Source organism: Notolepis coatsorum (assembly GCF_963971535.1).
Source record: "Notolepis coatsorum genome assembly, chromosome: 4".
Classification (NCBI taxonomy): Eukaryota; Metazoa; Chordata; class Actinopteri; order Aulopiformes; family Paralepididae; genus Notolepis; species Notolepis coatsorum.
In genome coordinates this window covers 200,770,001-200,783,058 of record NC_140168.1, presented here as the reverse complement: position 1 = coordinate 200,783,058, position 13,058 = coordinate 200,770,001, and the positions used below count along the sequence as shown (strand labels likewise).

The following is a 13,058-nucleotide window of genomic DNA, read 5'->3' as shown; positions in this document are numbered from 1 at the left end:
CCAAAGAAACAGGACTCTCTTCTGGCCGCTCTCTGTAATCGGGCTCGCTGCTACAGAGTTAAGCCTGTGTGTGTGTGATTTACATCCTCAGAAACAGTATCTGATCATGCCCATCACCGCTGAACATGGAATATATCCACACACGCACACACACAAACACACACAGTGACACGTTCAGCCGAACGCACAATTAGAGGGGGGCTTCCCACCCTCCAGAACATTTACAACAAGCGGTGCAAGGGGAAGGCTAAGAGAATTATTAAGGACTCGAGCCACCCGAACAACTGCCTCTTTGAACTGCTGCCGTCAGGCAAGCGATACCGGAGTCTTATGGCGAGCACAGAAAGACTCAGAAGGAGCTTCTATCCCCAGGCCATCAGGCTGCTAAACGAACAATAATCGCTAAACGAACAATAATCACTATGCAACAACCATCAAATGCACACAGCACACACACCCACACGCACACACACACTCACTCAAACAAACAACACACTGCAGCACCCACTCTCCACACTTTAGATCACACAAACACACTTACACTTTATATTTATTGATAAAGGATTTGCACTACAACTCGTACACCTACTGTGAATTGTACCTAAACTGCACCTTGTCCATTTATGCCTTGCACTATATAGTATTGTATATTAGTACACTGCACAGTATTGTATATTGTATGGTAACTACGTCTACGAACATTGTACATATGTCTAAACTGAACACTGTGACCTCTTTTTTTTCTTCTAATTTTTACTATGTTTTTATTTCATACTATCTTGTCATGCACAGTCTCTGGAGCGCAACAGTAAGAAGCATTTTGTACAAAAGTATTCTGTACTTCTGTATGACAACTATTAAAGAAACTTGAAACTTGAACTTGATATACACACACCAGGAGCCATGTTCAATCAACAAAGTTACCAGTTTTGAAACGCGATTGAAGTGTTGTGGTGAAAGGGTTAACCTTCGGTAGTGTGGTTGTGAAAGGGTTAACCCTTTGGTAGTGTTGGGGGACCCTGATGTAAACAAGACGAAAGTCTTTCTCTGGTCTGCATCCCCTTAACACATTAACTGCCACGGAGTTTGCCCGTCTCATACCACTCTCTGCCACCACTCTAAGCCTATGGAGATGTTCACCTTTTTTGCAGGGCTATAACTTTTTAAATTGTATTGCTAAATTGACATTACTATGGCCCATTCAACATCGATTATCTATCGTTCAGGATGTAGGAACGTTATACTTTTTCATTCATAGATTCATACGAAAATACCGTCTAGAATATAAATATGTTTTTATTGTTTTCTGCAGTAATTCCTAGAACGTGAGTTATAGGCATAAACGCATATATAGATTATCAACTGCCGTTTGTTGCCGATACACGCTATATTAAAGATTTCAACTGTACATGATCCTAAACGTTATGACTCATCATGCGCGGATGAACGGGGGGTGGGGGGGGGTCGTTTATAATTCCGTGATCGTCAGTAAATGCTTTATGTAGTATGGGTGATATATTGATCAGAGCAGTTTGCATTAATAATAATAAACAATCACGCTGAAAATGACGTCAGCGTCCTCTTACCGTTCGCCGATGAGACTGGAGGAAAAAGATCCCACTTATTTGACGTGGATCGACTAGATCCATTTCCGGTTTCTATAATAATAATAAACGCCCTAATCATATCGATTATTGAGTTATGGCAGCGATCCATATACACGGATGTGTGTCTAGAGTCCCGCAACAATATGTGAGTGCCGGACGCATTTTCCAGATGCACGGAGATCACCAGAGATCCATTTCCGGTTGTAACTCGCCGATCATCCACCAGGCGGCAGTATTGAAGCGTTGCAGAGTTGTGCAGGCTCCCACTGTATCAGCCGAGGATGGGTGAGGGAATTATGAATACCATGGCGAAGAAATTAAATATGGTCTCAATAACGTTGTACGCCGTGGAATGGCAGAATTAGCATGACCTTGAAACACGTTATTGGCACCCAATGTGTTAACAATTGTGTGTATTGAGCCATACTTTATTGTACCCATTCTGCAATCTGTTAATACATTTTTCAATCAATCAATCAGTGTGGTAGTGAAAGGGTTAACATTCTGTATTGTCGCAGTGAAAGGGTTAACCATTTGGTAGTGAAAGGGTTAACCCATTGGTAGTGTGGTAGTGAAAGGGTTAACATTCTGTATTGTCGCAGTGAAAGGGTTAACCCTTTGGCAGTGTGGTTGTGAAAGTGTTAACCCTTTGGTAGTGTGGTAGTGAAAGGGTTAACATTCTGTATTGTCGCAGTAAAATGGTTAACCCTTTGGCTGTGTGGTAGTGAAAGGGTTAACCCATTGGTAGTGTGGTAGTGAACGGGTTAACGTTATGTATTGTCGCAGTGAAAGGGTTAACCCTTTGGTAGTGTGGTAGTGAAAGGGTTAATTAACCCATTGGTATTGTGGTAGTGAAAGGGTTAACATTCTGTATTGTCGCAATGAAAGGGTTAACCCTTTGGCAGTGTGGTTGTGAAAGGGTTAACCCTTTGGTAGTGTGGTAGTGAAAGGGTTAACATTCTGTATTGTCGCAGTGAAAGGGTTAACCCTTTGGTAGTGTTGGGGGACCCTGATGTAAACAAGACGAAAGTCTTTCTCTGGTCTGCACCCCCTTAACAATTGTGTGTAGGGATGTCCCGATAAAAGAATTTTGCTCCCGATCCGATCCCGATCATGTGATTTTGAGTATCTACCGATACCGATATTTAAAAAAATATATATATATATATATTTTTTTCATCCCAATTTCTCACATTACATTCACCCTGAATGTTGACGTTATCCAGGTGAAAAGTTAACTTCATTCAAGCGAGGCATTGCAATCCTTGACATAAATCATTTGATGTATAATTAAATCAAAGGAAATGCGTTTGTTTTGGCAAAATTCTTCTGCTCTGTGTGACAATAAATAAATGAATGATGATATGCAATTTAAAACCAAAACTAAGGCCTCGGTATGAGTTTAAGACGTGAACATGGTCATGTTTGTTGAATACAAAAAAAAAGGTAAAAAATTAAAATAAAATAAAATTCCAATTTTTTATTTATTTTTTTATCCCGATCTTCGGTAAATCACGTGATCGGCCCCGACTGTATTGTACCCATTCTGCAATCTGTTAATAAAGTTTTCAATCAATCAATCAGTGTGGTAGTGAAAGGGTTAACATTCTGTATTGTCGCAGTGAAAGGGTTAACCATTTGGTAGTGTGGTAGTGAAAGGGTTAACCCATTGTTAGTGTGGTAGTGAAAGGGTTAACATTCTGTATTGTCGCAGTGAAAGGGTTAACCCTTTGGTCATGTGGTAGTGAAAGGGTTAACCCATTGGTAGTGTGGTAGTGAAAGGGTTAACATTCTGTATTGTTGCAGTGAAAGGGTTAACCCAGGGGTCAGCAACCTTTACTATCAAAAGAGCCACTTTTCCCCCCTCTCACAAAATAAAATGCTCAGGGAGCCGCACAACCTATTTACCCTTAAAATGAAGATAACACAGTGTATAATGTTTTATATATCCCCAAGCATACCCCACATTTAGCATAAAACGCCTGACAATTGCATACCCAAAGTAATTTGCGATTTATTATACTTTATACTTATAGCACACAGTTTGTTGCATTAATGGAATTATAAAGCAACAAAAAGAAAAAAAATTACTTTTTATTTTTGTTTTTACCTGTTATAACAAAGGAAAACCTCAAACTCTTATGAAGAGGAGAAACAATACTGGCTGTGTAGACCTATTTTTAAATAAAACACAGAAGAGGAGACAAAACACTGGTGTCTGTAGACCGACTTTGAAATAAAACCCTGAACTATTCAGGTATATTTGAGTCCTTCCCTTATTTGTGGAACATTTATAAAATAAAAAGTAGTCCACTTTGATAAAAGACTACCATGTGTAGACCTACTTTGAAATAAAACACAGAAAAGGAGAAAAAACACTGGCATCTGTAGACCTACTTTGAAATAAAACCCTGAACTATGCAGCTCTATTTGAGTCCTTCCCTTATTTGTGAAAAATCTGTAAAATAAAAAGTAAATTTTTCGTTGTTCGCAAATTTCGCAGCACATATCAGGCATACAGGTAATCCTGCATCGTTAGTCGTGAAAGCAAATTAATCTGTCCACGCTGAATTAAACCCTCTATTTTCCTCAGACGTTCCTTTTTTTTGGATTTATCCATGTTTAGCTTACTGGGGGGTCGGAAACTCAAGATTAGCCACTTGCAGACGGCAGGGAGAGGCGCGGGTGTGACGTACTGTATATTTTAGTTGATGAAATAGTTTTGTTGACTAAATATTAGTTGATGAAATACTTTTTCATTTTAGTGTCACAGTATGACATCGATCTCCAAAATAAGAAAAGAAATTAAAAAAAAAAAAGTTGCAGAGGGGTCGGCAACCTTTTTTTAAAAATGTTTTTCTTATTTTGGAGATCGATGTCATACTGTGACACTGAAATGAAAAAATATTAACCCTTTGGTCGTGTGCAGGGCTCCAGACTAACTTTTTACATTGGTTGCACCAGTGCCACTTCCGCAAAATGCGACCAAAACAGTCGCACTCTGGAGCCCTGGTGTGGCAGTGAAAGGGTTAACCTTGTGTATTGTCGCAGTGAAAGGGTTAACCATTTGGTAGTGAAAGGGTTAACCTTCTGTACTGTCGCAGTGAAAGGGTTAGCCCTTTGGTAGTGTGCTAGTGAACGGGTTAACGTTCTGTAGTGTCACAGTGAAAGGGTTAACCCCTTGGTAGTGTGGTAGTGAAAGGGTTAACATTATGTACTGTCGCAGTGAAAGGGTTAACCATTTGGTAGTGTGCTAGTGAAAGGGTCAACCTTCTGTAGTGTCACAGTGAAAGGGTTAACCCTTTGGTAGTGTGGTAGTGAAAGGGTCCATAGAAACGCATCGATATAGTATTGACCCTGTGAGATGAAGCCACAATTGAGAGAAATTAACCTGCCTTGCGGACAACGCCTCGCACAGCTACAGCTCTAAGGCTATTAACGGCCTCTCTTAACTAAGCCAAGTTCATTTCCAATTTTCACAGTCTTACTTGATGACATTGAATGCCGTCCAGTGAAAGCTTCCGCCGGGTATTTTATTAGTTCCATATGATGCCGTGGAGATAAAAATGTTGGGAGCGGACGAGATTTGTGATGACATGATGCGATTATACATCGTCAAAGACGGATGTTTTCTCGGGCGACGTGGCGTTCAGTGTGCGTTCGTTCAGACGCCGGGACATCCTGAGGTCATCGATGCTCTGGGGATTTGTAACCACAGGCGTAACGTAATGGTGATTGGCCCCGGTGCAAATATTTTTCTTGGGCCTCTAACCCCTACAACCCCAGACCCCCCCCCCCCACACACACACACACACACACTGCACGCGTCCCAAACACAAGAGCACACCCATGCGTGCGTGCACACACATGCACACGCACGCACACACACACACACACTTGCGGCTGCTGCTGCTGCACCCAGCTTTTTGATCAGCACCTTAGACAGCAGCCGAAGCGCCACATTTATATATAAACCCAAATCGAAACGGCCTGGACTAAAAAAACAAGTTTACTCAATATGTCAGGGTTCGCACAAGGTCCTTGAAGTGCTTAGTGCTTGATTTTTTTTTACAAAAAAAAAGTCAAGGCCTGTAATTAATTGAAAACAGCGCATTTCTTTAACAAGGTGCTTAAAAAGTCCTTGAAATTCAAATCAACCATTCGCATTGAAAGTTTTGTTCATCCATGATAAAATTGCTCTGAATCAAGAAATGTAATATTTTTTTTATTTAAAGTGTAACTAATTGTCGGAAATGGGTTTTAACTTTTTTAAGCCATAAATATTGGACCCGAATTGAATTGTATCCTTTTTAAATGTCCTTTTAAAATAAAAAATAGTGCTTAGGAAAGTACTTGAAAGTCCTTGAATAACATGTTGCAATGTCTGTGGGAACCCTGATATATTGATAACTAGGGATGGGTACCTTTCACATTTGAACCTGTGAATCGATACCGGTACCTGTGAATCGATACCGGTACCCAACGGTACCTTTTTTCGGTACTTTAGCCTCAAGAAATTTAATTTACCTACCTCAGTCGTAAAAAAAAATCCAAACTTCAAATAACTACAATTTCGACAGTTTTCAGCTTGCCATTGCTCCGACTGCTTTGTTGTTGAATCAAGTCAAATCCTAGGTAAGCATATATTGTGCGTGTGAACGTTGACATGAAAAGAAAAGCGATTAAAAAAAATAATAAAGTAAAATTTTTATCTCACTTGAATCGATACTCGGTAGTACCGACGTGTTTCGGTTCGGTACCTCAAAAGTCCGAATTCGGTACCCATCTCTATTGATAACAAGTATGAACAAATAGCCCTCAAGAAAAGCACAGCAACTCATTCTCATTCAACAATTGTGTGTGTTGTATTTTGTAGCGCTGAAAGTTTTATTTACGTTGGTAATTTACTAGAGTAAAACAGAAATACATGGTGATTTACAATGGATTAATTAAGAAAGCCACAAATTACCTAATTTCCCATTCACAGATCAAACTTGTCAAACATTTCTTAATATTCCTTTTGTGAATATACACTAAACTTTTGTGAGTATAATATATCAGCTTTTATGAATATACCCCACGTAATATATACAAAAGTTGATATACCCCATATAAACTTTTGTGAAAAGGTGAATATACCCAACATTTTATATGGTAGAAATGATATAAAAAAATCCGGATTGGGGCTTTAATGATGAAATAGTAGCTTTTTTATTTCAACACCAACGGGCACTCTTTGCCCTTTTTGTTACACGACAACTCTCCGCCCGCTCAAAGCGCTCCCTTGGCAGCGGCCCCCACGCCACCGTTAAAGGGGGGAGGGGATCCGCTCGGCAGCGGCGATGTAGCCAGGCTTGTAAACGGCGTCTCGCTTTGTTTTCCCAGATTGGTTTACGCTCGCTTGCCAACCGGTGCAAATCAACGGCATCAAAATAGTGAATCGCAGCATGGACTTGGCGGCTTTGAGTACACGGCGATGCCGAGGAGGGGGGGGGGTGTCTGGAGTCCGAGCCGTGCATAATTGCATGCCAGCAGAGGGGATTTAGCCACTAATGCTCCCAGAGAGGGTGGAAAAAAGGAAAATAAATAGCAGGCCGAGAGGAAGAGAGTGTGTGCTGACTCATCACAGATGGTTCTGAAGCTACTCACCCTCTTCCACATCCTGTTGGTCAGCTGTTTCGGTATCAACACACTCTCCTTGTCCACCACACTCTTCATAATAAGGCCAGAGCATAGAGTTAGCTCCACTCTTCACGAGGGACATGAACCCCCTTCCCTTTACGGGCCCCCGGTCTTTAGCTGGATCAGACGGTCAGATTGGCACACCGGGGGGGCCTAAGGGAGCTCTGCCAGACTGATTATCTGCTTTTGATATTTTCCTCTCTCAACGCCGGGTCCTCGCCGTGACCCCCTGTTAGATAACATGTCTGTGCTGCGCAGGAAACCGCTGTAGTAGTCGTGGTCAAACTTATCTGGAGTTGTTTTGTTACCGTTTGTTGCCCTGATGCCAAATGCGTTAGAAGTTTGGTGTTTTTTTTGCTCTGGGAAAGTTGACACCTGCCATGAAAACATAGCTTAGGAAAAACAAAGTGCATTTTTTTTGTGTCTAATAAACCTTCTTTCTTGTCTTCCAGGTGAACATGGCAGAGCATCTCCGGATCTTCAAGACGCAAACTTTAAATTTAGTCCACTTTTGCAAAGGTAAAAAAAAAATGTATGACATTTATTTTAAATGTGCTTAATTGGGGTGCCATGTACAGCACTGCGGTGCAACATGGCCGTCCCGGGTTCGACTCCCAGACCCGGCGACCTTTGCCGAATGTCTTCCTCCTCTATCTCCCATACTTCCTCTCTCTCTTCCTGACTGCCCGGAGAAAAAAAACAATAAAAATATACCAAAAACATAATAAAAAATATATATATTGAAATACCACGTGTGCCAGAGAAATACTGACGTTTGACGCTTTTGCCGTTTGCAACAGAAGAAGAGCATTCCGATACACTCCAGGTCTCCTGGAGAAGGAGGACGGCGGCGGGGACAGCGAGCGCGAGGAGAACGTGGACGGGAGCCCCCCCGTGAGTCCGGTGCCACCGTACCTGGCCAAGACCAGCAGCTCTGAGTGGAACAGCTCGGAAGATCTGGTTGGCGGACCCTTCTCCTCCGAACAGGAGGAGACCTGCTCGACCCGCGGCTACCACCACCACAACGACCCGGTACCGCTTCTACCCCCCAAAGTCTACGGCCAGCACCACCGCCAGCAGGCCGACCAGCCCGGCTTCTGCTCCCAGCAGCGGCCGGACGTTCCGTCCCGGAGGTACGTGCGTAGTAGCGAGACCCCCCGCGGCGGCAGCCCCTCCTCCTCCTCCCTCTCGCACACGGTCCTCCGCCGGTGGATCGAGACGCCCATCGAGCAGAAGCTCTCCTCCGACGCCAGCTCCAAGTCGGGCTCCTCGGACCAGGACCGGAACGACCTGTCGGCCAGCGAGAGCGAGGACCAGTGCTTCCCGAGGCCAAGGCCTGGGGACGAGGAGAACGACGACATGGACTCCCCTACGACGGATGTGCGCCTGCCCACCACGTATTTCTCCGTGGACGGCTGCATGACAGACACGTACCGGGCCAAGTATCACAAGAAGAGACCCGCCCTCCTGTACGCCACGACGGAGTCCAAGAGAGGAGACCACAACACGTCGTCGGGGGAGAGCGACGACGAGAGGAAGGGGCTTCCGATCCCAGAGGTCCGACCGCCAGAGCCCCCCAAGAGATCTGAATCAGGTATCCGGATATATCTCTCCACCCTACTACATTGTAAAGCGCTTTGAGTGTCTAGAAAAGCGCTATATAAATGCAATTCATTATTATTATTATTATTATTATTTTATATCTAATTCGATTCAAATGTATGTCATATTGATATAGTATCTCTACACATATGTAAATCTTTTTATATATGCAGGTATGTACAGACAGATGTGAACATATATATATATATATATATGTATATATACGGTAAGAATAAATATATATACAGTATATACAGCATTATTGTACATGCTATCTTACAGAGTTATGTGTTGTATGCAGGTGTATAAGTAGGTATATAGAATAATTATATGCAGGTATATTCAGACAGATATGGATATTGTTGTAGACAGTGAAAGCAGTAGGTAGGTATAAAAGTACCACAGTATATAGCATTTTAGAGATTTTGATATTTGTCTGATTCCGTTATATACTGATATACTCATGTAAACCTCCTTCATTTGCAGGTTATTCCACAAGTAAAACGATTGCAAAGTGGAACCCTGTCACGCCAAAAGGACTCGATGAACACGGGTTTCTATGATTTTTTCAGCAAGAACTTTAAGGGCTTGGTATCATCCAGAGGTGGTTGGCGCCCAAAGCCAGCAGTCATCTCCACTCCGCCAGCGACGAGATCTGAAAACTTTTTGATCTCTTATTTGCTTGTACAGTAAACGTCATATCAATAAAGTTGGGACATCCAAGCTGACGCTAAAGAGATTGGTCCTGCGATGCAGTTAAAGGTGCTGTATGTGGTATTTTCTTTCTAAAATAATAACTCTACATTCCGACAGCCATCACTGATATATAGAGTGTCTGGTCAGTAGCATGGGTCTCCCAGTCCCTCCACTCTACACTCAGACAGCCAGCACTGATATAGAGTGTCTGGTCAGTAGCATGGGTCTCCCAGTCCCTCCACTCTACACTCAGACAGCCATCACTGATATAGAGTGTCTGGTCAGTAGCATGGTCTCGCAGTCCCTCCTGCTCTGCAGTAAACACAAAATACATGTCCTGGTATCCCTTCCATCCCTTCCCACTTTATCCAATCAGGAGAGAGAACTCCACACACTGAAAAAAATTTCTGACAAAATGGTAATCAAGCAAATAGTGCTTGAAACGAGTAAAATAATCTGCCAGCAAATTTGTCTTGGCAAACATTCTTGAAATACTGTAAGTAAAAACATATTTAGGGTGTCTCGTCCGGTTGGATAAAGTGAGGGAAATGTGTGTTCTGTTTACTGCAGAATGAATGAATGAATGAAAATTGTATTTAACAGATTGCAGAATGGGTACCGTACAATACAGTACGGCTCAATACACACAATTGTTAAGGGGATACAGACCAAGTGTCAAGTTTCAAGTTTCTTTAATAGTTGTCATACAGAAGTACAGAATACTTTCATACAAAATGCTTCTTACTGTTACGCTCCAGAGACTGTGCTAGACAAGATAGTATCAAATAACATAGTATAGCATGTAATTTAGAAGTAGAAAATGAGGTCACAGTGTTCAGTATAGACATATGTACAATGTTCGATGCAGAATAGACGTAACTGAGTTACCATATAATATACAATACTATGCAGTGTACTAATGTACAGAGAAAGATGTTGGTCTTGTTTACATCAGGGTCCCCCATTTTCAATTCATAATGACATTTATGACATACACAACATACATGACATCATGACATACAGGTATATAGTACTGTTACATTTGTGACATATACGATATGCAAATATACAGTACTGTTACCCAGAATCCTAACAGATAACATATGATGGGGAGGAGAATGTACTTTAGGAGGGGGTGGGTGGGTGGGAGAAAATATATACATATGGTGGGGAGGTGACTGTCCATTAGGAGGGGGTGGGAGGGGACCCGTGTTACTGACCAAACGCTCTATATCACTGTGATGGCTGTCGGAATATAGAGCTATTTAACACTTATTTTATTGAAATAATGCCACTTGCAGTACCTGGAAGAGAACAGCAGGGGTCCCCGGTGACTCCACTTAGCTTTTTCGTGGGCCACACGGCTGCCGTATAATGGTGAATTTTGCACAGTTAGAGAGAGCCAAAAAAGAGAAGAAAAGAGAAAATGCAACACATGGATAGTTGCTCTTGGGCCAACGTTTTGGACTTCCTGAGGAGTCTCGAGAGTACTGAGGAATGTCTCCCTAAAAGCCACTTTACCCACACAAGAGATTAAGAGATGAATCGTACCAAACGTTGAAATAACCTATTTCTAACTAATAGTTTCGTCTAGCAAACTATGGAATGCTTGTATTTCTTTCTGGAATTACTCTCATTTCAGTGTAAAAAAAAGAAAAAAGTTGTCTGTCCGACATCTGTATATTTGAATGTTTTAGTAATTTATCCTTCGGCGAGAGTTCTGAATGGTTCTTTTGGAACGAGGGTTGTCGTGTTCGGGGGACGTTTATTCTACATATTGTACATGTATGTGATCACTAAAAATGGATCCCAAGGGTCCTTTAAGGGCATACGGTGGTGATGGGTATATTTGATGAAGTTATTGTTTGTCGGTAAACGGGCATCCGGTGTATTAACTAGCTGCACGTCGCACATTCATTCATTCCTACACATGCTGTGTTTTATATGGCTTTTACGTTGTATGGCTTCACATTTTTAAGAGTTCAACACCAGTCTTACACTCCATTTGGTGATACGTTTTTTCCCCTCGTTTCTGCCATTTTGATTGGCTCGCTGGGTGAAATGTTAGAAGTTTTGACACTTTTCTCGCCCCTGCATAGTTGGCCATACTACATGAAAGAAGGACGTTGAGACGTCTGGGTTTCACGGCGTGGCAGAAAGGGCCTGATTCTCCGGCAGGTTGTGTTCCCGCTTGACAGTTCAGTTTGTTAGGGCGGGGAAAAAAGAGAGAGGGAAAAAAAGCTGTAAATGTCATTGGTATTTTCTTTGTTTTGGTTGAACATGATGTTTTATATATTGCTCAGCAGGACCCACACTGCACAGTGCCTTCTATTTTTCTATTTCAAGATGCAGTTTAAATAGGAGCCATGGTTTGTACAATTAAATGTGATTTTTGAGATTATTTTATAACATTTTGTTTTTATTGATTAACAATTGTTAATAAACAATTTTATTTAACCATATCATTGTGTCAAGTTGTTTGAGGTTCAGCTGTATCCATAAAGATAAGATATTCCTTTATTGAATGAACGGCACCACTATTGGTTAGGTGACCATATGAACCACTCTATGACTTAAAGTAAAGGAATAATCGTAAAGCATTAATATTCTGGGTTATTATTGACAAATGCATTCAATTATTGGAAATACTTAGGTTACTATGAAACTATAGTATTGAATTCAACAGAGAAACTGGTAACTATGGTAATTTGCTGCCATCTACTGGAGGTTTTTAGTAAGTAATTCTGCTACAACTAATGAGGGACTATTCAATAGTAAATGGACATAATTTATATAGTTAAATTAGATTATATTAAAATGTATTGTTATCATACAGCACAGTACAACAAAAAGAAGTTTGGCATCCAACCAGAGTGCAAATGTAACAGTAAAGTGCAATAGTAATATACAATGTACAGGTGGTTAAACTGGGTATAAAATATATGAGTATTACTGAGTAATAATGCTAATCAGATGTATGTACAGAGTTGCAGTATTAATATGTACGATGATACAGGTATAAATACAATTATGGTAGTAAGTCATACTGGCCAGCAGCGTAACTAGTAAGAGTAGTAAGGGATATGTATAGATATAGTATCTACAGTAAAAAGTAGTATGCAGGTATGTACAGACAGATGTGGATTTATCCAAAGCGCTTTACGCTTTACAACCCCATTAAGAATAGCTGCCTCTAAAACTAAACTGATGGAAAGTCAATGGGGTCAAGCTCCTGTCTGTGCAAGCTCTGAGCAAGACTGCAACGTACTCCACACTGCACACAAAGTAGATTCCAGTGAGCCTCAGTCAGTGTTTTAGTACTTGAGTCAGAGTACTGGCCTGATTATCAGGACTCGTGATTCGACTTGGACTTGAGCACTATGACTCTGACTTGGACTTGGACTCGAGCATTGACTGCATTCGGACTCGGGCCCTGCTGGCCTGGGATCAGATCCCACCAGCACTTTCTTT

General features: G+C 41.6%; 1 protein-coding gene across 2 annotated transcripts in view; it reads left to right on the top strand.

Moving 5' to 3' along the window:
* Window positions 1–10,701, top strand: part of usp53a (ubiquitin specific peptidase 53a) — a 173,235-nt gene extending 162,534 nt beyond the window's left edge. For both annotated transcript variants that reach the window (XM_084312808.1, XM_084312809.1), the window contains exons 15-17: window positions 7,742–7,808; window positions 8,090–8,883; window positions 9,378–10,701. In XM_084312808.1, coding sequence (XP_084168934.1) covers window positions 7,742–7,808; window positions 8,090–8,883; window positions 9,378–9,454 — 938 coding nt within the window. In that variant the 3' untranslated portion in view covers window positions 9,455–10,701. The remainder of the gene's footprint in view (window positions 1–7,741; window positions 7,809–8,089; window positions 8,884–9,377) is intronic.
* The last annotated feature ends 2,357 nt before the right edge of the window (window positions 10,702–13,058 follow it).